This window comes from Betta splendens, chromosome 22 (genome assembly GCF_900634795.4).
Source record: "Betta splendens chromosome 22, fBetSpl5.4, whole genome shotgun sequence".
In the NCBI taxonomy this organism is placed as follows: Eukaryota; Metazoa; Chordata; class Actinopteri; order Anabantiformes; family Osphronemidae; genus Betta; species Betta splendens.
Genome location: NC_040900.2, coordinates 9,832,646 through 9,854,561, shown reverse-complemented (window position 1 = coordinate 9,854,561; position 21,916 = coordinate 9,832,646). Strand labels below are relative to the sequence as shown.

The window sequence follows — 21,916 nt, the reverse complement described above, 5'->3', positions numbered from 1 at the left end:
TACCTTCGTTCTAACTGTTCATTTCGTCCTTCACTCAGAGGAGCTGTGTCTCCCTCTAGTGGACACACAGATGTGTACATGTTCCCACACTTCTGTTATGTACAGTAAAGGCTAATAACTCATATATGTTTGTTTGTGAATAGTGATCTGCCCTGAGGAGGAGTTCACTAATGTCAAACCGAAATAACAAAATTACACTCAATAGGAAAAGCCACAAAACCACCACCACACAGCTGAAAGACAACGGCATCACACCCAGTTGAGCATATAATACTATTTATTTTTGTGTGCAAACATGTTCAAGCTTTTAGAATACAGACAGGAGCATTAGTCAGATACAAGTAATTAAAAGCTATTTACACAGCTACCTTATTATAATTGCTTTTTACACTTTTAATATATTTCTGCTCTCGCAAATTAGGCTCCAAGTACTGTAGCAAAGTATTAATAAAAATATAACTGCAGCAGGATACTTGCTGTGTTGATTGTAAGCATTTCATTTCAGCTTTGCATGGCTATTGTTTCTTTACATTTTTGCTACAGCAACTAGAATAATGTAATGATACATGTTTGTGTTCGTTACTGTCTGACATATACAGAATTCAAATTATTGTAAACATATTTTGGAATGTCAGTCACATTGATCAGTCAACAAACATCTCTGTGTTGTTTTTGCAGAAAATTGCTGAAATCAAATGCACGAATCTCAGATCAATATTGTACATCAAAAACTATGAAATGAGTAAGGTACAGTATCTAAACAGAAACTACTTTCTATGTCGGGTCTGTACCATGATGAGCAACAATAGTTGTTGAAGACCTATTAAGGGCACTCATCACGCTCCTCTCTTTTATGAACAGCTTGATCAAGATTAGTGTGGATTACAAGACTCTCTCTTGTTATAGTTCAGCAACATGCAACAAGAGAGTGAAGTGAACACCTGAACGCTGCCCAGTTCTTTGCCCAGATTGGTAAGTTAAACAGTGTTTTCCAGTTCAGCCATGTTTTGTCTCCTTTTATGACCAGTGAAAGTGCTGCTGTAATTCCAATAATTTCATTTCTCAACTTCATCGAAGAACTTCATTTTCTCAGAGTGCACAGAGTCTCTTAGTCGTTGTATGGACGAGGCTGTTTCACCTGAGAGAGGCTCAGAGGATTTGAACGTTTTGGTAACTTGTTTAGTTATAACAATTGTGTCACTGCTTTCACCCCGTGTTTCCATAATTACATGCTTCTCAATGACAGTTCTTCTGCCGCCTTGTGAGTCTTCCACTGTCCAGGATGTAGCTTCATTAGCTTCTGATTTTAAGGGAAGGCCTCCAGCTGATTGGCCTTGCACTGCAGTCAGTAGTTTGGCTTGGTGTGCTTCTAAGGTCGCGTGAACATTTGAGGTGATATCGTGTATTTTTCCAGATTCCAGTGTGAGTGTGTCTTCTGATGAAGATGTAACTCCAGATGACAAAATGGTGATTTTCTCTGGTAGGTTGGGCTCCACAGAGATGGTCTCGGTCTTTGTGGTTGATGTAATAATGTTACTTTGTATCTCTCTAACTCCTGCAGCTGCATTAGGATCAGAGTATTTCACTGTTACCTTGGTGGGAGAAAATGAAGAAAAGCCAATAGGTTCACTAGTCATTGTAGAGCTAATATCAGCAAAGGCATCTGATGACTGAACAGAAGAAGTTGGACTCTCCTCCTCCACTGTTTCCCCCACTGGAGTCTCTTCCTCTTTGTGCTCACCTTTTTCAAAAGTCTTGTCAGGCTCTGTAAATGACTGACCTAGCTTAGGCAATTTAAACCAACCTGTCTTCTCGGGACTTCGGGTAGTTTCTTGCTTGGTATCTATTTGCTTTTCCTTAGCCTCTAACTGTTTTCCATTTGATTTATCTGTTGCATGAATCTCTTTTGGAGTTTCAAGATTGTGTTCTGCTTTATCTGTTTGAACATCAAATTCAACATCTATAGTCTTGAGAAAATCACCAAGTGATGTCAAAGTCATTTTTGTTGATTGAATGTCACCTTTTGACTCTGCTTCGACATCCAGTTGAGCGTCTTTGCTTTCAGTTTCAACAGGGACATATTCGTCTTCAGGTTTGGATCTTAAAAAACTCAACTTTGGCATTTTGAATGATGGGAGTTTGAATTTACTTGGGGATCCCTGACCTACACTCTCGCTCTTTGGCGTTTCAGAATCTGTTATAATATCAGCACTTTTAGCTTTGATTGTGACAGTAACATCCTCCTCCCCAAGTGTAGCTCCATAAGTTTCATCTTCATCTTTGTTTGCATCCTCTTTTCTGATGACGTCATGACTAGTGCTGCTGAAGCCTGGAAATTTTAGTGTTGGCATTTTAAATTTTAATGGGGATCCTCCAACATCTTTGGACTTTGCTTGAATCTCAGAAGCTTTTATTTCTACACTAGTTGATGGTTGTTTGACTTCAACTTCAGGAACTTTGACCTCTGCTTTACTCCTTGGCATTGTCTCATCCACACTTTTCTGTGATGTGGTTAAATCAACTTCTGCTTTTGCTTTTGGCAGAGCAACACTTAACTTTGGCAGTTTAAATTTGCTTTTTTGCCCAACATGTTCAGCTTCAAGTTCAGATGATCTTGTTTCCGTTTCAGGTAGCTTGACCTTTACTTCTCCCTCAGGAAGAGAAACCTCAACATGTGAAAGTTCAGCACTGACTCTTGTGTCTTTAACACTTGACTCTGAAAAAGAAAGTGTAGGCTTTTTCCAATTTGCATCAAGTTCTACTGTAGCACCAGGATCAGTATCAATTCTTGGCACAGCTTTGATTTCAGGTTCTTTGATTTTACCTTCAGCAGAAGGTTGTTTCACTTCAACAACAGGAAGTTTAATTTCTGCTGTAGCTTCTGGTAGATGTTGTCCATCTTTGTTTAAACCAGCATCTTGTCCGTTGCCAGAAAAGCCAAGACCTGGAAGTTTAAACTTGTCTGATTTTTCTTCAAGTTCAAGTCCGGCAGCTTTCAAGTGTATTGATGGGCCTTTAGTGCTTGGTCCCTCAATACTAACTGTCAAAACTTCTTCAAGTACTTTAGTGTCAGCTCCATCCATTTTCATATTTTTGTCCATCTCAGGTACTTCTACTGTAGCACTTGATCTGCCAACTCCAAATTTTGGCAGTTTGAATGTTGGCATCTTAAATTTCGATGGTGATCCGTCTTTATCCTTTGTTAATATTTTAATTTCAGATGCTTTGATTTCCACTTCAGCAGAAGGTTGTTTCACTTCAGCAACAGGAAGTTTGACTTCTGGTAGTGTCATATCTGCATCTCCCTTTGTTAAAGTTAAATCAGCATCTGGTCCTTTGCCTTTTGATGCAGAAAAGCCAAGACTTGGTAGTTTAAACTTGCCTCCCTTACCTTCGTGATCTTTTTCTACAGTTTTTATATCTACTGATTGACCTTCAACACTAACTGTAAGAACGTCTTCAGGAATGGTGATGTCAGCTCCATCCATTTTGATGTCTTTGTCCATATCAGGTACTTCTATTGTGGCACTTGAGCTGCCCATTCCAAATTTTGGCAGTTTGAATGTTGGCAACTTAAACTTTGATGGTGATTCATCTTTATCCTTTGTTACAACTTTGATTTCAGGTGCTTTGATTTCAACTTCAGCAGAAGGTTGTTTCACTTCAATATCGGGGAGTTTAATTTCTGGTACTTTCACATCTGCATCTGCCTCTGATAAACTTAAATCATGTTCCTGAACTTTTCCTTTAGATGCTGAAAAACCAAGACTTGGCAGTTTAAACTTGCCTCCCTTACCTTCGTGATCTGTTACTACAGTTTTCATATCCACTGATGGACCTTCAACACTAATTGAAAGAACTTCTTTAGGAATGGTGATGTCAGCTCCATCCATTTTCATGTCTTTGTCCATATCAGGTACCTCTACTGTGGCACTTGAGCTGTCCATTCCAAATTTTGGCAGTTTTAATGTTGGCATCTTAAATTTTGATGGTGATCCGTCTTTATCCTTTGTTTCAATTTTGATTTCAGGTGCTTTGATTTCAACTTCAGCAAAGGGTTGTTTTACTTCAATATCGGGGAATTTGCCTTTCGGTAGTGTCACATCTGTGTCGGCCTTTATTAAACTTAAATCAGGTTCATCCACTTTGCCTTTAGAAACAGAAAAACCAAGACTTGGCAGTTTAAACTTGCCTCCCTTACCTTCGTGATCTGTTTCTACAGTTTTCATATCCACTGATTGACCTTCAACACTAACTGTAAGAACTTCTTCAGGAATTGTGGCATCAGATCTATCTATTTCGATGTCTTTGTCCATATCAGGAAATTCTACTGTGGCACTTGAGCTGCCCATTCCAAATTTTGGCAGTTTGAATGTTGGCATCTTAAATTTCGATGGTGACCCGTCTTTATCCTTTGTTAAAACTTTGATTTCAGGTGCTTTGATTTCAACTTCAGCAGAAGGTTGTTTCACTTCAACAACAGGAAGTTTGACTTCTGGTAGTGTCATATCAGCATCTTCCTTTGATAAAGTTAAATCAGGATCTTGTCCTTTGCCTTTTGATGCAGAAAAGCCAAGACTTGGCAGTTTAAACTTGCCTCCCTTACCTTCGTGATCTGTTTCTACAGTTTTCATATCCACTGATGGACCTTCCACACTAACTGTAAGAACTTCTTCAGAAATTGTAGCATCATCTCTATCTATTTTGATGTCTTTGTCCATATCAGGTACTTCTACTGTGGCACTTGAGCTGCCCATTCCAAATTTTGGCAGTTTGAATGTTGGCATCTTAAATTTTGATGGTGATCCGTCTTTATCCTTCGTTACAACTTTGATTTCAGGTGCTTTGATTTCAACTTCAGCAGAAGGTTTTTTTACTTCAATATCGGGGAGTTTGACTTTCGGTAGTGTCACATCTGTGTCGGCCTTTATTAAACTTAAATCAGGTTCGTCCACTTTGCCTTTAGAAACAGAAAAACCAAGACTTGGCAGTTTAAACTTGTCTCCCTTACCTTCGTGATCTGTTTCTACAGTTTTCATATCCACTGACGGACCTTCAACACTAACTGTAAGAACGTCTTCAGGAATTGTGGCATCAGCACCATCCATTTTGATGTTTTTGTCCATATCAGGTACCTCTACTGTGGCACTTGAGCTGCCCATTCCAAATTTTGGCAGTTTGAATGTTGGCATCTTAAATTTCGATGGTGATTCGTCTTTATCCTTTGTTAAAACTTTGATTTCAGGTGCTTTGATTTCAACTTCAGCAGATGGTTGTTTCACTTCAACAACAGGAAGTTTGACTTCTGGTAGTGTCATATCTGCATCTCCCTTTGATAAAGTTAAATCATGTCCATGAACTTTTCCTTTAGATGCAGAAAAACCAAGACTTGGCAGTTTAAACTTGCCTCCCTTACCTTCGTGATCTGTTTCTACAGTTTTCATATCCACTGACGGACCTTCAACACTAACTGTAAGAACTTCTTCAGGAATGGTGACGTCAGCTCCATCCATTTTGATGTCTTTGTCCATATCAGGTACTTCTACTGTGGCACTTGAGCTGCCCATTCCAAATTTTGGCATTTTGAATGTTGGCATCTTAAATTTTGATGGTGATCCATCTTTATCCTTTGTTAAAACTTTGATTTCAGGTGCTTTGATTTCAACTTCAGCAGAAGGCTGTTTCACTTCAACAACAGGAAGTTTGACTTCTGGTAGTGTCATATCTGCATCTCCCTTTGATAAAGTTAAATCAGCATCTTGTCCTTTGCCCTTTGATGCAGAAAAGCCAAGACTTGGCAGTTTAAACTTGCCTCCCTTACCTTCGTGATCTGTTTCTACAGTTTTCATATCCACTGACGGACCTTCCACACTAACTGTAAGAACTTCTTCAGAAATGGTGACGTCAGCTCCATCCATTTTGATGTCTTTGTCCATATCAGGTACTTCTACTGTGGCACTTGAGCTGTCCATTCCAAATTTTGGCAGTTTGAATATTGGCATCTTAAATTTTGATGGTGATCCATCTTTATCCTTTGTTACAACTTTGATTTCAGGTGCTTTGATTTCAACTTCAGCTGAGGGTTGTTTCACTTCAATATCGGGGAGTTTGACTTTCGGTAGTGTCACATCTGTGTCGGCCTTTGATAAACTTAAATCAGGTTCGTCCACTTTGCCCTTTGATGCAGAAAAACCAAGACTTGGCAGTTTAAACTTGCCTCCCTTACGTTCGTGATCTGCTTCTACAGTTTTCATATCCACTGACAGACCTTCAACAGTAACTGTAAGAACGTCTTCAGGAATTGTGGCATCAGCTTTATCTATTTTGATGTCTTTGTCCATATCAGGTACTTCTACTGTGGCACTTGAGCTTCCCATTCCAAATTTTGGCAGTTTGAATGTTGGCATCTTAAATTTCGATGGTGATCCGTCTTTATCCTTTGTTAGAACTTTGATTTCAGGTGCTTTGATTTCAACTTCAGCAGAAGGTTGTTTCACTTCAATATCTAGGAGTTTGACTTTCGGTAATGTCACATCTGTGTCGGCCTTTGATAAACTTAAATCATGTTCCTGAACTTTTCCTTTAGATGCCGAAAAGCCAAGACTTGGCAGTTTAAACTTGCCTCCCTTACGTTCGTGATCTGTTTCTACAGTTTTCATATCCACTGATGGACCTTCAACACTAACTGTAGGAACGTCTTGAGGAATTGTGGCATCAGGTCCATCTATTTTCATGTCTTTGTCCATATCAGGTACTTCTACTGTGGCACTTGAGCTGCCCATTCCAAATTTTGGCAGTTTGAATGTCGGCATCTTAAATTTTGATGGTGATCCGTCTTTATCCTTTGTTACAACTTTAAGTTCAGGTGCTTTGATTTCCACCTCGGCAGAAGGTTGTTTTACTTCGATATTGGGGAGTTTAACTTCTGGTACTGTCACATCTGCATCTGCCTTTGATATACTTAAATCATGTTCCTGAACTTTTCCTTTAGACACAGAAAAACCAAGACTTGGCAGTTTGAACTTGCCTTCTTTACCTTCGTGATCTGTTTCTACAGTTTTCATGTCCACTGACGGACCTTCAGTGCTGACTGTCAGAGCCTCTTCAGGTATTTTAATGTCAGCTCCATCTATTTTCATGTCTTTGTCCATATCAGGTACTTCTACTGTGGCACTTGAGCTGCCCATTCCAAATTTTGGCAGTTTGAATGTCGGCATCTTAAATTTTGATGGTGATCCGTCTTTATCCTTTGTTACAACTTTAAGTTCAGGTGCTTTGATTTCCACCTCGGCAGAAGGTTGTTTTACTTCAATGTCGGGGAGTTTAACTTCTGGTACTGTCACATCTGCATCTGCCTTTGATAAACTTAAATCATGTTCCTGAACTTTTCCTTTAGACACAGAAAAACCAAGACTTGGCAGTTTGAACTTGCCTTCTTTACCTTCGTGATCTGTTTCTACAGTTTTAATGTCCACTGACGGACCTTCAGTGCTGACTGTCAGGGCCTCTTCAGGTATTTTAATGTCAGCTCCATCTATTTTCATGTCTTTGTCCATATCAGGTACTTCTACTGTGGCACTTGAGCTGCCCATTCCAAATTTTGGCAGTTTGAATGTCGGCATCTTAAATTTTGATGGTGATCCGTCTTTATCCTTTGTTACAATTTCAAGTTCAGGTGTTTTGATTTCCACCTCAGCAGAAGGTTGTTTTACTTCAATATCGGGGAGTTTAACTTCTGGTACTGTCACATCTGCATCTGCCTTTGATAAACTTAAATCATGTTCCTGAACTTTTCCTTTAGACACAGAAAAGCCAAGACTTGGCAGTTTGAACTTGCCTTCTTTACCTTCGTGATCTGTTTCTACAGTTTTCATGTCCACTGACGGACCTTCAGTGCTGACTGTCAGAGCCTCTTCAGGTATTTTAATGTCAGCTCCATCTATTTTCATGTCTTTGTCCATATCAGGTACTTCTACTGTGGCACTTGAGCTGCCCATTCCAAATTTTGGCAGTTTGAATGTCGGCATCTTAAATTTTGATGGTGATCCGTCTTTATCCTTTGTTACAACTTTAAGTTCAGGTGCTTTGATTTCCACCTTGGCAGAAGGTTGTTTTACTTCAATATCGGGGAGTTTAACTTCTGGTACTGTCACATCTGCATCTGCCTTTGATAAACTTAAATCATGTTCCTGAACTTTTCCTTTAGACACAGAAAAACCAAGACTTGGCAGTTTGAACTTGCCTTCTTTACCTTCGTGATCTGTTTCTACAGTTTTCATGTTCACTGACGGACCTTCAGTGCTGACTGTCAGAGCCTCTTCAGGTATTTTAATGTCAGCTCCATCTATTTTGATGTCTTTGTCCATATCAGATACTTCTATTGTAGCACTCGAACTGTCAATTCCAAATTTTGGCAATTTGATTGTTGGCATCTTAAATTTTGATTGTGATCTGTCTTTGTATTTTGTCACAACTATGATTTCAGGTGCTTTGATTTCCACTTCAACAGAAGGTTGTTTAACTTCAATATCGGGGAGTTTGACTTCTGGTACTGTCACATCTGCATCTACCTTTGATAAACTTAAATCATGTTCCTGAACTTTTCCTTTAGATGCCGAAAAACCAAGACTTGGCAGTTTAAACTTGCCTCCTTTTCCTTCGTGATCTGTTTCTACAGTTTTTATATCCACTGTGGGACCTTCAACACTAACTGTAAGAATGTCTTCAGGAATGGTGATGTCAGCTGCATCCATTTTGATGTTTTTGTCCATCTCAGGTATTTCTATTGTAGCACTTGAGCTGTCAATTCCAAATTTTGGCAGTTTGAATGTCGGCATCTTAAATTTTGATGGTGATCCGTCTTTATCCTTTGTTACAACATTGAGTTCAGGTGCTTTTATTTCCACTTCAGCAGAAGATTGTTTCACTTCAGCAACAGGAAGTTTGACTTCTGGTAGTGTCATATCTGCATCTCCCTTCGATAAACTTAAATCAGCATCTTGTCCTTTGCCTTTGGACACAGAAAAGCCAAGACTTGGCAGTTTAAACTTGCCTCCTTTACCTTCGTAATCTGTTTCTACAGTTTTCATATCCACTGATGGACCTTCAACACTAACTGTAAGAACCTCTTCAGGAATTATTATGTCAGCTCCATTCATTTTGATGTCTTTGTCCATATCAGGTACCTCTACTGTGGCACTTGAGCTGCCCATTCCAAATTTTGGCAGTTTGAATGTTGGCATCTTAAATTTTGATGGTGATCCGTCTTTGTCCTCTCTTAAAACTTTGATTTCAGGTGCTTTGATTTCCTCTTCAGAAGAAGGTTGTTTCACTTGAACAACAGGAAGTCCGATCTCTGCCGTAGGTTCGCTTAGTGTCACATCTGCATTTTTCTTTAGCAGGTTTAAATCCCTTTCTGGCCCTTGCACTTTTGGCATTGTGATACCCAATTTTGGCATTTTAAACTTTCCTCCTAAAAGTTCAACATTTGTTTGCATTGGTTTGGTTTGTACTATAGGTTGTTTATGTGCCATTTGCATGTCTGGCAGTAACAATTCCGCTTTTCCAAAACTGACATCAATATTGGGGGCATCTGGGAGTTCAATCTCAGGTTTTCTTAGATCAGTTTTAGCCTCTGCAATTGAAACATCAACATCTGGCAGATTGACCTCACCTTTTACCTCTGGTAATTGAACATCCACATTTTCATGCGAAGGTTTCACATCCATTTCAGGTGCTTTCACCTTTGGAATTTTCACATGAAACTTTGGAATTTTAAATTTGGCTCCTTGGACGTCAAGTTCACCCTCAGTTTGCGTAGGTTTGAATTCCAGGTCAGGTTTTTCAGCTTTGATCTTCTGCTCTGACAGAGAAACATCTTTGTTTCCAAGAGTAAAGTCAGCCTTATGGGCTTCTGGTCTTTTGACTTCACCTTTATTATCTGGTATTAAAACATCTGTGTCTTTCTTGGACAAATTTAGGTCAATCTCAGGTCCTTTGATTTTTGGCATTTTGATACCAAGTTTAGGCATTTTGAACCTGGTTCCTTGCGTATCAAGTTCAAACTCAAATTGCTGAGATTTGATTTCCAATTCAGGTTTTTCAACCTTTATGTTTTGCTCTGGTAATAAAACATCTGTTCCTCCAACCTCTGGTATGTCCGTCAGCCTGATTTTACCCTCTGGCAATGTGATGTCTACATCCTTCTTGGAAAAACTTTGGTCACTTTCCAGTCCCTTGATTTTTGGCATTTTGATACCAAGCTTTGGCATTTTGAACTTGGGTTCTTGTGCAAGAAGATCTCCCTCAGTTTGCAGAGGCTTAAATTCCAGTTCAGGTTTTTCAACAGTTGTCTTCAGTTCAGGTTTATCCATGATTCCAAGAGTAACATCAGTCTCAGGGAGTTTGACCTCACGTGTTTGTAGTAACACATCTGCATTGTTCTTGGACAAACTTAGGTCAAATTCAGGGCCTTTGGCTCCTTTTGACATTTTAATTTCAGGCTTTGGCATTTTGAACATAGTTACTTGCCCTTTAAAATCACTCTCAATTTGCAGAGGTTTTATTTCTACTTGAGAGTTTGGAGAAACATCTGCATTTTCAAATGGAACCTCTGAGTCGAAATCAAGGGCTTGTGTGATTTTGACCTTAGCATTGTCCAAAGGCAGTGTGATATGTGTGTCCTTCTGTGACAAACTTAAGTCAATATCAGGTCCTTTTACCTTATGCGTAGTGACATCGAACTTTGGTTCTTTACATTTGCGCTCGCTTTCTTCTCTTTCAGTTGTTTTCATTTTTGCTGCATCAGTGGTTATATCTACACCTAATGTGTTGATTTTTGGGGTAATTGCTACAGCTTTGGGCAGTTTCAATGAGTGCTCGATGGATTCATGATATTTTACTTGCACTTTCATCTCTGCAAAAGAATCAGTCATTGACTTTTCAGCATCAACATTAACAACAACCCCGGTGAGCCCAGTGACACAATCTGTTTTAGCTGGTGAACCACTGACTGAATCAATGTATTCAATGTTGTCGATCTCAGGTATTTTGACATCAGATATGAGCCCTTCAATTTGTCCCTGGCCTTCAACTGTGTGAGATTTTTCTATTTTTTGTGATTGTGTCATGGCCGACTCGTGTACATCTTCTTTGCCAGGTATCATAATATTATCTCTATTATAGTCCTGAGGTTGAATGTATGTGTCACTTTGTTTAGGCTGGGTTTTGTATTCCATTTCTGTTTTTTTAATATCTATCCTGGTTTCTGTTATAAGAACATCTGAAGTTAAATCACCAGGACTGATATTTGGTAGTTTGATTGTACTCTTGGAGATGTGTGGAGAGGCAGTCATGTCAAATTTAGTGAAGTACCCCTCATGCTTTGCCTTTGTATCAACAACTTTAGTGGGCGTTTTTACTGATATTCTTTGTGCATTTGCATCTATCACAGTGATTTCTTCTGGAATAGGCATTCCAGATGTGTCAACTTTGGGCAGCTTGAATCCAGGAAGTTTTGACACTGCCTCTTTCACACTGTCAACATCAATGGACAACTGTACAGATTCTGCTGGAATTTCTTCATATTGTCTTTTAAAATCAGTTTTAGGCTCTTTAAACTTTTTAGCTTTGTGCGTCATTGTCATATCTTCCATACCTGGAATTTCTATATCTTCTCGTTTGGGAAGTTGTGCTGTAGAAAGGTTGCTTTTAGGCAGTCTGTCAAAAGGATCTGCTTTTATCTCTATTGTACCTTCAGCTGATAGATGTTCAAATTTAGGTTTGTATTCTTCATCATTTAAAATAATTTTTTTGATTGGTTCCTCAGTGGCAACGTCACTTAGGCCTATTTTAGGCAACTTAAACATTGTCTTTGTGTCTTGTTTTTGTTTTGTCTCCCTTCCTGTCTTAGCTCTTTCTTCACCTTTCTTTGAAGGCTTACACATAAATGTGACATCAGATATATCCAGTTCCACCTTTGGCATGTTAATTTCTCTCTGAGTTGTCACAGATTTTTTGGTGGTTTCCCTTGAACACTCACTGCTGATTAATTGAGTATCTTGGGAACATGGGATGACATCTAATGTTTCATTTTGACGTTGTTCGGCAATTTCAAAACTTGCCCCCAGTGTTTTTAGCCTTTTTGGTGAGGATTTTGCTTTTGCATCTTTTTTGTCCTTCCCCGAAATTCTAATTTTTAATTCAGACTTTTCTTTCTTTTTTTTCTTCTCCTGGGGGGATGTGATACCAGAGGGCCTTTCTTGATCTGTCAAAGCCACAGTTAGATCTGTTGTTTTTAAAGTGCCATCTATACTTAAAAGTTCCACTTTGTGTTGAACTGTTTTTGTTTCATTTTGCTCCACTTCCACTACTTTCTGATCTTCTGTTACATAAATGTCAGCTGTTTCCACTGATAGGCTTTCGAGACACTCTGGTGAAAGTATTTCGGATGCTGTCTGGTAAATGTCACCACTGATTTGCCCAGTTGTTGGTGCTTCTGTGTCCTGGTCTTCGGATGAGCTTATGCGACCTCTGTTTTTTAAAACAGAAAGTTTCATTTTCTGCCTCTTTTTGCCTTTGAGAGCATCCTGAGATTTTATAGGCGACTCTGTGTCACTTGTTGGTGGACTAAGCTCCAGCTTTTTCTGCTCATCAGCCTCTGACGAACTGTGAGACCTTGTAAAGCGTGACTTTCGTCCTAATGAAGGAAACTTGGGCCACGAAATGCGGGCATCCCCTCGTCTTTTGGTTTTTCCTTGTGCCCTCAGTTCTGGAGCGTAGAGGTCTTCGTTCTGTTAAACAAGAGGCATGTAAAATGTTAGTTTTAGCACCAAGACCCGCTTTCATAAGCTGTCTAGAGTGATAAGTTGAAAATAGTTACAGGGATAACATCAGCGTCGATGGCTGCTTCAGTCTCTGTGGTGTGTGGTTTACGTTTCAAACATAGCTTTACATTGTAGGCCTGAGCGTGCTCCAGAATCTGAATAGCGTCCTCATATGGAATGTTGTCAAAGTACACAGTGGCACTCAGAATTTGATCACCTGCATAAACAGAAAAAGTCTTACATGTGACTGAAATTCAGCAAGCTTTAAAAGTTGCATTTTAAAGCTGCTGGTATTTGAATTTTTTAAATTGGGTAGAATATGTAGTACAGGGCTTACCAATATTATGGATTACCCAATGGACACAGTAGAAAACATTTTATTTTTTCCTTGTAAATAAAAAAACCCTTCACCTTCTTGCAGTTTAAGACTTTTTGAAGCAGGAGACTCTGGTACCACTTGTTTTATGAAGATCCCTTCTTTTCCTCCTCCACTATAAATGAGACCCTCCGCACATCCATCTTTGGCTGTTTTGACTATCACGCCAGACTCGGGGCTATGCACTTCCTATCAGCACATCAGAGCAAAAGGAATTTTCATTGTACCTGTAGCTCTAAATTCACAGATTCATTACAGAAAGGAGATAGTCGGGTTATTTCACCTTCAGCTTACTCATCTTTGGAGTTGAGCGCTTATCAAACATTGACCCAAGCCCAGACTTTTTAGTTTTCTTTCCACTCCTGCTTTTGTGCTGTAGGTCATGCCCTGCTTCAAACTAAAAAGAAACAAAAATAATATAACTAAACTAAATATACAAAACAGGAGCGTCTGGACAATTTTTGAGAAAATCTCAAGACAAAGCCGACAACCAAACACACATGAATCGTACCACAGTAAAAGGTTAAGAACTTATAGTAGCTCTCTGAGATATAAAGTACAAAGTACAAAGCTTATTCTGTAATTCAGTTTATCTATGTGAACAAAATAGATTGTTCACTTACAAATAGACTCTTGAATGTGTGTGTGTTTACAGGTTCATGCATTTTTGTAACCAGTTTAGAGGCTGCTCGGTGGGAAATGAACAGAAGCCTCATGGATGGAAATGCACCTAAAGGGATTCCTGATTTACTGGTTTAGTGGAGTTTTCCTGCTTGATCTTGGTTTGTTGTATTTGGTCAGCACTGTTGTGCGCTGTTGTTCTATACCTCTTGGTCACTGTCTGTGTATTTTTCAGGTTCAGGATATTCTTCCACTGGGGATGATCCTTGGGGACGTGGTCTTTCACCCTCTGTGAACTGAGATGGTTCGTCACATATCTGCAGAGAGATAAGGTCAGTCAGTGCAAAAGCTTAAATACCAAAAGACTTTGTGATGTTTTTTTCTTTTTCATCTCAAACAACAGTTTCACTTCTTCAACCACCTGAAAAACATTTTAATAATAAAACACAAGCATGAGCAACAAAGGCTTGGAGAAAACTGGATCATGATCAGTGTGAAAACACCTTGCTGTGCCAAATGCAGCACTGGCTGTTTAACTGTTTGGCATTTATTAATTGTCACATTAGTGATGTGTTTCTGGGGATGAATAGTAATGCATTGCCTCAAAATTAGGTGCAGACATTTTTGTGCATAGAGGATGAATTCTTATAACTTGATCCATGACTTGTGATCTGGTGCCTTCAACAGGAAAAAAAGAAAATGTACCGATGAAAATAATTGAAACTGACATCTTGCTGAGTTTGTTTGTCATAAATGCTTCAGTAGTATTTTATATGCAGAATGTATATGCCTGTCAAAAGCTTACATCTGTCACAATACATTTAATTTCAAAACACAGTTTAAGTAATACAGATAGTTCTCATTTTTCACATCTTGTTTTATATTTAAATGATGTTGGAACAAAATGAAATATGAATAATTAGCCTTGCCTAACTGTGGCGTGCATCAGTTAATGTCTGGAAAAATGCTTCATTTTGCAGTAATGGTTATAAAAATAGACGGAAGACACCATCATATATATATATATATATATATATATATATATATATATATATATATATATATATATATATATATATATATATATATATATCCTACCAAATCCTACCAATGGCTTGAAAGGGCTGGGCTGAAGGACAGCACAGAGGCACTCATCCTGGCTGCACAGGAGCAGGCCCTGAGCACCAGAGCCATAGAGGCCCAGATCTACCACACCAGACAAGACCCAAGGTGTAGACTGTGCAAAGAGGCCCCAGAGACGGTCCAGCACATAACTGCAGGGTGTAAGATGCTGGCAGGCAAAGCATACATGGAACGCCATAACCAAGTGGCTGGCATAGTATACAGGAACATAATGCGCGGAGTATGGACTGGAAACCCCAAGGTCAAAGTGGGAAACACCTCCCAAGGTGGTAGAGAACGAGCGAGCCAAGATCCTGTAGGACTTCGGATCCAGACTGACAGAATGGTAATGGCGAACCAACCAGACATTGTGGTGGTGGATAAAGAGCAGAGGAAAGCCGTAGTGGTGGATGTGGCAATACCAAGCGATGGCAACATCAGGAAAAAGGAACATGAGAAACTAGAGAAATACCAAGGGCTCAGAGAAGAACTGGAGAAGGCTTGGAAGGTGAAGGCCACAGTGGTGCCTGTGGTGATCGGAGCACTAGGGGCTGTGACCCCCAAACTGGAGGAGTGGCTACAACAGATCCCTGGAAAAACATCCGAAATCTCAGTCCAGAAAAGTGCAGTCCTAGGAACAGCAAGGATACTGCGCAGAACCCTCAAGCTCCCTGGCCTCTGGTAGAGGACCCGAGCTTGGAAAGTGAATGAGACCACCCGCGGAGGGTGAGAATAGAGTGTGTGAGTGTGTATATATATATATATATATATATATATATATATATATATATATATATATATATAGAGATATATAGATAGACTATATATAGATATAGAGATATATATATATATATATATCTATATATATATATATATATATATATATATATATATATATATATATATACACACACATTAATATTTTTAATTTATTATTAAAAAAACACATTTATTAGAATATATTTTAATTATCAACAACTTACTGATTCTTCCTCTGTGCCAAGTTCTGGTCCTCTCAGCCTTCGGCCAGCTGCCGTTCAGAAAAAAAAGAAAATTAACAAGAAAGTATCTGCCATGTTCAACATCAGTCAAATATCTGTCATTTATATTTACAATAACAGTTAAAGTAACATACAGAGTGGTTCAGTGCCTTTATAGTCAGTTTTATTAGCATGAATCTGAACTCCATCTTTTTCGTAATGTAATACAGCAGAAGCTGCACAGATGTTGAGCGCTGGCATCAGCGTGCATTTCTAAGCGGTAAACCCAGGCTTCCACCCAGCCTGACTCCTAGCAGTTGCTTTGAGGCTCAGAGACACTGGAGCCGACGATGAGACTATTTAGAGTTCTTCCTGGAAATAATTCCTCCTGAGACCTGCTGCCTCCTCCTTCTATTAAGTGATGCACTGTATCGACCATGAGATTAGATACTGCAGTTTCTCAGCTCAGTCCCTCAAAGCTGTCCAGACGAGCGGGGCTGACTCCAAACGAATCTGATAAGTCAGTCATTATTATTACACGCTCTGATACCTTTCTTCTGTTTAATTAGATTCATTTCTAAACACATGTATCCAGGCCACTCTGTAAACATTGAGAAGTAATTATTCTTTTGGCAGTTAAAGTATGTTCTTCAAAAGTAGAACTTTTACTGAAACCAAGAATATCTGTTACCATCTTAATATATTAACACTATTACAGCAGCTTGGGTTGACACATGTTCTGTACCTGTTCATACAACCATTATCCCTGTATAGAAATATAAAAGACTATTAGCTATCAGTCTAAGGACACTGTACTGGTCTTATGAATACAGTCAATCCACATAGTCTCTCAGCTGACACCACGCACATTGTGCCTAATATACACTCACAGCTCCTACAGTCTGTGTAAGTGTAATCGTAGGAGGATGGTATGGAGCGCCATGCAGTATCAGGATGTGTCCCTGTCATTGATTTGATCATTCAGTATTAAACATGGCCATTAACATGAACATTTTAACTCAGAAACACTAACACCACAAGAGAAGACAATTCAGAATTTGAAGTCTCAGTCTAGACATGTTTGTCTAGACTTGCAATATAATGCAATATAATGATCATAAGTCACAGCTGCCCATGCCTTTAGGTCAAGCATTGTATGAGTCTTCATCCTTCTGTCATCAGCATCCTCCACTATGACAAACGTCTCTTTAAATTCAGTTCTGTGGAATCAAACCGCTCACCCACCTGTTTGTTCAACTCCTGGAAATGAACCGAGGTGTTAGTAACACGATGTCCGACTGCCCACTCACATCCTTAGTGTGAGAGGAACTGCCAAAGTTACTACACTGATGTGTTCATTCCCTGGAGGCAGGACACTTTGAGCCTACAGTCACACCTCGCACAAAGTTGTGTCACTCCCAAACGGAACAAGGTGGTGACTTTAAGTCTTTACTCTGTGCTCCACATGTTCCTGAAAGTGGATTTGTATTTGTATTAATCGCTCACTGATTAATGCCAAAACAACAGTATCTGATTCTCAACATCCAGGATGCAACCTACATTGATCTCAATAGAGAAAGGATATATACTTTTATTGCAAAAAGCAACCAATTGGTAATTTTAATTATAAGTAAGTCTTTTTGTGTTTGAATTAAAGTATCTCATCCACATGAACCATTAAATCAATAAATTGCTAAACAAAGTGAAACTGACCCTCCTTGACCTTTTAGCCTTTCAGTGATGATGTGCCCCTGTCTTTTGTCCAAACAGACCTTGGATGATTTACTATTTACTTTTGTACAGATGTTTATGTTTACCAGAGAATGCATCCATAAAATTTAGTACAGATGTAGGCATTCTGCTTGGCAAGAATAGTAACAACTTTAGAGCAGAGAATAGGACACACCTGGTCTCAGTGGTAAACAAGTAAATCATGAAATTACAGCAGCCTATAGAAGAGTACTGTCTGACCGCTGTAATGCTGAGTGGATCAGTGCTAGGTGTGGCAGTCTGTGTTGCTGTGACATGCAGTTACGTTTCTGAGAATCCGGCATCTGGCCTGGAAGCACATGATTATGACCAATCACGTCTAAATTGTTTGACTAAAACACTGAATTCTAATCTCTCGTTATTACTAATTGCATATTTGAGACGTTTGAGACGTCTGGCACACTCTGTATTCTGTTTCAGAGAGGAGCGGTGTTGAACTCCTGACGGTCCGGTGCCAGAAACTAAGGCTGAACAGAATTAGATGGATTTGTTAATTCAATCAGATCGTCTGGGGCTCTCAAGGCTAAAAACTGTCATGTGCTGTGTTTTAAATGCGCAACAGCTGTAGCCATGAATCATAGCACTGTGTGCAGTAGGTTTATGGGAGATTTAGGCCCTTGACATGGCTGGTTGATACTTCTTGTGCTACTCAAACTAATGTCCAGTATTCCTGCCTTCACCAGTTGCACCTAACATGTAGAACCTCCTTTGTCAAATATTTGTCATGTGGGTGCTGCAGAGGCCTTGATAACAAGACTTGTTTATAAAAAATGTAAAAAAGAGAATATAATATTACATAAGATACAAGATAGATACATTTACATAAGTAGATATCATAACATTATTGTGTTCATACAGCTGCAGCCAAATGTTAAAGTTTGACGCTGATAGCTGTGTCATGCAGATAAATTATTATAGTGTAACAGTAGATGCTGAAGCCCTTTGTGGTGCAGATCCTGCATGATTCATATTTGGGTGCAACTGCAGCTCTAGGTTTGGGTGTGGCTCGTCTCTCGGTGCTTGTGCTAATGTGACAAGTGGATAAACTGCAGGGATCTGCTCTTTTCAAACATTAACTGAGACGATGACGAGCATCCCATAGATAAAGTTTCGATCGCATTTTGTTCGCCTCTTACATCACTCCCTTCTGCTCCAGTTTGCTTCCTGCTGAAAAGCACCTGGAAGGCTCCCTGCAGCTCCCTTGTCTCTAATTTAAAGTTATACAGCTCGTTATTTGTGCTCTTGGATTTGAATTCTGCGCATCAGTCAAAAACAAGCTCCTTTCACTCGAAGTCAACTGGTTTGCGTCCAACCTATAATAAGATTTGAGTGACAGAAGGAGAAAAGAAACAGAATTCGATTTTGTGCATGAGTGATATAAACTCGGGACAGTAAAACCGCGTGCGCTCAATCAGTTAATCTGCTGCAGACTTGGCACGCGTTTCATCACAGCTCTGGAATTTGTAATTTGTTAATCTGCCTGAAGATGTTGCCACAACATGCAAGTAGCCCAAAAACTCATAGATGCTAAACTTTAACAGGGCAGGAACCGACGCCAGCTTCAAAATTAAAAAAAAAACTATTGTTAGTGTTTAGCTTCAGAGGGACTGAGATTTAACAGGCTCAATTAGTTCATTTTCCTGAATTAGTGTGTGGAGGGTACCAAACTGTTTATTGTAGCTTTAATGTTCTTCAGTGAATTCAAAGCTGTTTCTCAGAACAGTAATCTGCAAGGAAACTTATTAAATATAAAACCTGTGAATGAGGTCAACTTTAGTTTATAGTGTCAGATTTGTCCATTTTTAGTAATGTACTGTAAACACAACACCCCACAGATTGATGCATCAAGCCATTTAAAACAACCGCTGAGATTGACTGTTTTCACAAAGGCTGATCTGCTCTGACACACACAAACTATTCGAGTGGTGTAATATTGATTCAAAAGGAGATTTGTGCGACTCAGGCTGATGGTTTGTAATGGATCAGGCTCAACTGCAGCCACTCTCCCTCCCTCCACTTCCCAGCAGTAAAATGAATATGTCTCTGTCTCTGTTTGTCTCCTTGTATCTCTGTCTCGCCTTGACCTTGCGTGGCGCCCGGAGATTCTCGGGGCAACACAAACGTCCCCACATCTTCAGGATGATTGAACTAAAACTAGCAACAGAGTTAAATGAGAGTGGTACAAAATGGAATGTGGCAACAGAAATTACATACAAACAAAATAATGTCTGATACTCACTAATGATTAACTCGAATTGATTATCCATTTTTTATGTTGATACATAAGCTTTTAAAAGTGTTGCGTGAGAACCAGATGGCCACAAATAAGACAAACAGCTGCGTCTATAGGTCTTGTTGGTGATGCAGCGATTTTCTAAACTTTATTCCACATTCAACTCAGAACATAATGTGCAGGATAAACTTTACACTGCTGAAAACTGTCCTGAACACAAACACACACATAAATGGCTCACACATCTGCAGGAGCACATTGATCTCAGCTCTCAGTTGTCTGCTGCACTTCAGTATTTTATCTCAAGTACTGACACAATTACTAAGAACAAACAATTCAGTGACGTAAGCTTTAACTGGTCCAGTTAAAGTAATTATTGAGATCCAACTTCCAAATTCCCTTTATATATTAATAACAAGCATCAAACCAGTAAACTGTGTTTCGACTTTCAGAGATTTTAGCATCTTTTACCAAATTTTAGGTCATCAAAGTAAAAATGAAGGAAGGTTACAGGTAGAAGCTGTTTTGTTTTTCACATCAAGCCTGTGGCTCCAAAGCGGTGGGGGTTTAGACCGTGGGGTATTATTAATTTCAGGAATATTTTCTCCACATTTCCGTAGCCTGGTTCATCTTTACTCTCATCCTCTGCCACTATCTGCAGTGCTAATTTCTATTCTGCTCAACTGCCATGTTAATCAAGTCTGTTTGCCTTTCAGCCTCCGCTTCAAACGCGCAGCAGGAGAAGACACAGGAGAAATGCGGAGGCGCCTGACATCCTCTACGATGACATCTTCAAACACTCCCCTTCACTCTGCAGACACACCCATCCCTCACTGCAGGTCAGAAACACAGCACAGCATCAGCCCCGGTCGCTCCAGACACACTCTATGTCTCGCTTCGCCGCAAACACACAGAAGCGTAATCTCTCCCACTGCACTACTGAACCCTGCTGCTGAATCAGTGAATTGCTCGCGGGATAAAAGCACAGACAAAGTCATGCAGAGAGAGGAAAGGCAGAGAGCGGTGCCCACCCGTCCCTGAGGAGGCGGCGTGCCAGTTGGGGAAGGCCAGGTGGAAACAGTCGCACATGATGGAGGTGGTGGTGGCGGCGGAAGCAGAATCTAAGTCCTCGGCCGGGCAGGCGGAGCGGCAGCCGCTGGCGCAGGCTTAGTTCCCCCGTCTCCTTGTGAGCATGCAGGTCAGCCGGTCCTGATGCAGCCCGCACTGTACGTTGCAGAAATAACAGACGGCAGTAGAGAGTAAGGGCTCGCCACTCGCTGTCCTCTGAGTGGAGGAACCTACCTCGTCTGCCCCGTAAACATGGACCTCCAGTGCAGCACACTAACTTAATGATGGGAGGAGCTGCCCCCCCCCCAGCAAACACTGACACATCCTCCTGTTCTACTTCTGCTCCTCCTCTTCACCTCGTACTGATTGACCAAATCATGCAAGGACGGCACAATGTCAGCCTTTGTTTCCAACATGGAGCCATAACTCAATTTGATGCTCTGTAAACTTGGTTTAGAGCAGAGAAATCAGATGATGGAGATTTGAGCTGGGAAAATGCAGTGGCTTCGTCGGCCTGCGTGTAAATCTGCCAACTAATTGTGAACATAATACATTTATGTTTTAACATTATGTTTACCCCTCTGGTCTCAGAATTTTAGAAGTGAGCTCAAAACAAGGCTGTAGAAGCTTAAATATGGCATAAAGGTGTTTTTGTCTAAAATATGTCCATAGTATTTGGTACTACAGTATTGAATTTGTCCTTAATTGGGTCTGGTTTAGCAGCAGGTTAATTGATTAACCCACTGACTAAGAATTGTGTCTGCTTTGATATCTGACTCACTGTTACCTTGCATTGTTACATAAAAGTGTGAAAAATTTGATTACACAGTCACTGCAGCCACATCCTTGTGTGAAATACACAGATGATCAGTTTATAGTACTGCAGTATTTTAGGTTTAGGTCTATTCCTGTTATCCAACAT

The 21,916-nt window shown here is 39.8% G+C and overlaps 2 protein-coding genes across 3 annotated transcripts in view; one reads left to right on the top strand and one right to left on the bottom strand.

Annotated features, from left to right (window-relative positions):
* Positions 1–259: 259 nt before the first annotated feature.
* LOC114849010 (protein AHNAK2) lies at positions 260–21,473 on the bottom strand. 2 transcript variants are annotated; one of them, XM_055505894.1, is made up of 8 exons: positions 21,229–21,473; positions 20,958–21,150; positions 15,927–15,973; positions 14,028–14,138; positions 13,484–13,597; positions 13,236–13,389; positions 12,881–13,041; positions 260–12,791 (listed from the first exon to the last, which is right to left on the bottom strand). In XM_055505894.1, the coding sequence occupies exons 2-8, from the start codon at positions 21,013–21,015 to the stop codon at positions 1,056–1,058; spliced, it is 12,381 nt and encodes a 4,126-aa protein (XP_055361869.1). In that variant the 5' UTR covers positions 21,016–21,150; positions 21,229–21,473; the 3' UTR covers positions 260–1,055. The 2 variants fall into 2 exon arrangements, with proteins under 2 accessions (XP_055361869.1, XP_028995831.1); XM_029139998.2 differs by having other exon boundaries at positions 20,958–21,473.
* The window catches only part of ahsa1b (AHA1, activator of heat shock protein ATPase homolog 1b), a 45,955-nt gene continuing 24,994 nt past the window's right edge, over positions 956–21,916 (top strand). Inside the window, exons 1-3 of the mRNA XM_055505898.1 lie at positions 956–972; positions 14,057–14,153; positions 20,643–20,765. Coding sequence (XP_055361873.1) covers positions 20,683–20,765 — 83 coding nt within the window. The 5' untranslated portion in view covers positions 956–972; positions 14,057–14,153; positions 20,643–20,682. The remainder of the gene's footprint in view (positions 973–14,056; positions 14,154–20,642; positions 20,766–21,916) is intronic.

Bases quoted from the DNA above. Each gene is read 5' to 3' on its own strand.
- LOC114849010 (XM_029139998.2), bottom strand. From the start codon at position 21,015: ATGTGCGACTGTTTCCACCTGGCCTTCCCCAACTGGCACGCCGCCTCC. The intron at 13,390-13,483 runs GTGAAATAACCC...ATGTGCTGATAG, and splicing joins CAAAGATGAGTAAGCTGAAG to GAAGTGCATAGCCCCGAGTC. The intron at 13,042-13,235 runs GTGAAGGGTTTT...CTGTTTATGCAG, and splicing joins AAGTCTTAAACTGCAAGAAG to GTGATCAAATTCTGAGTGCC.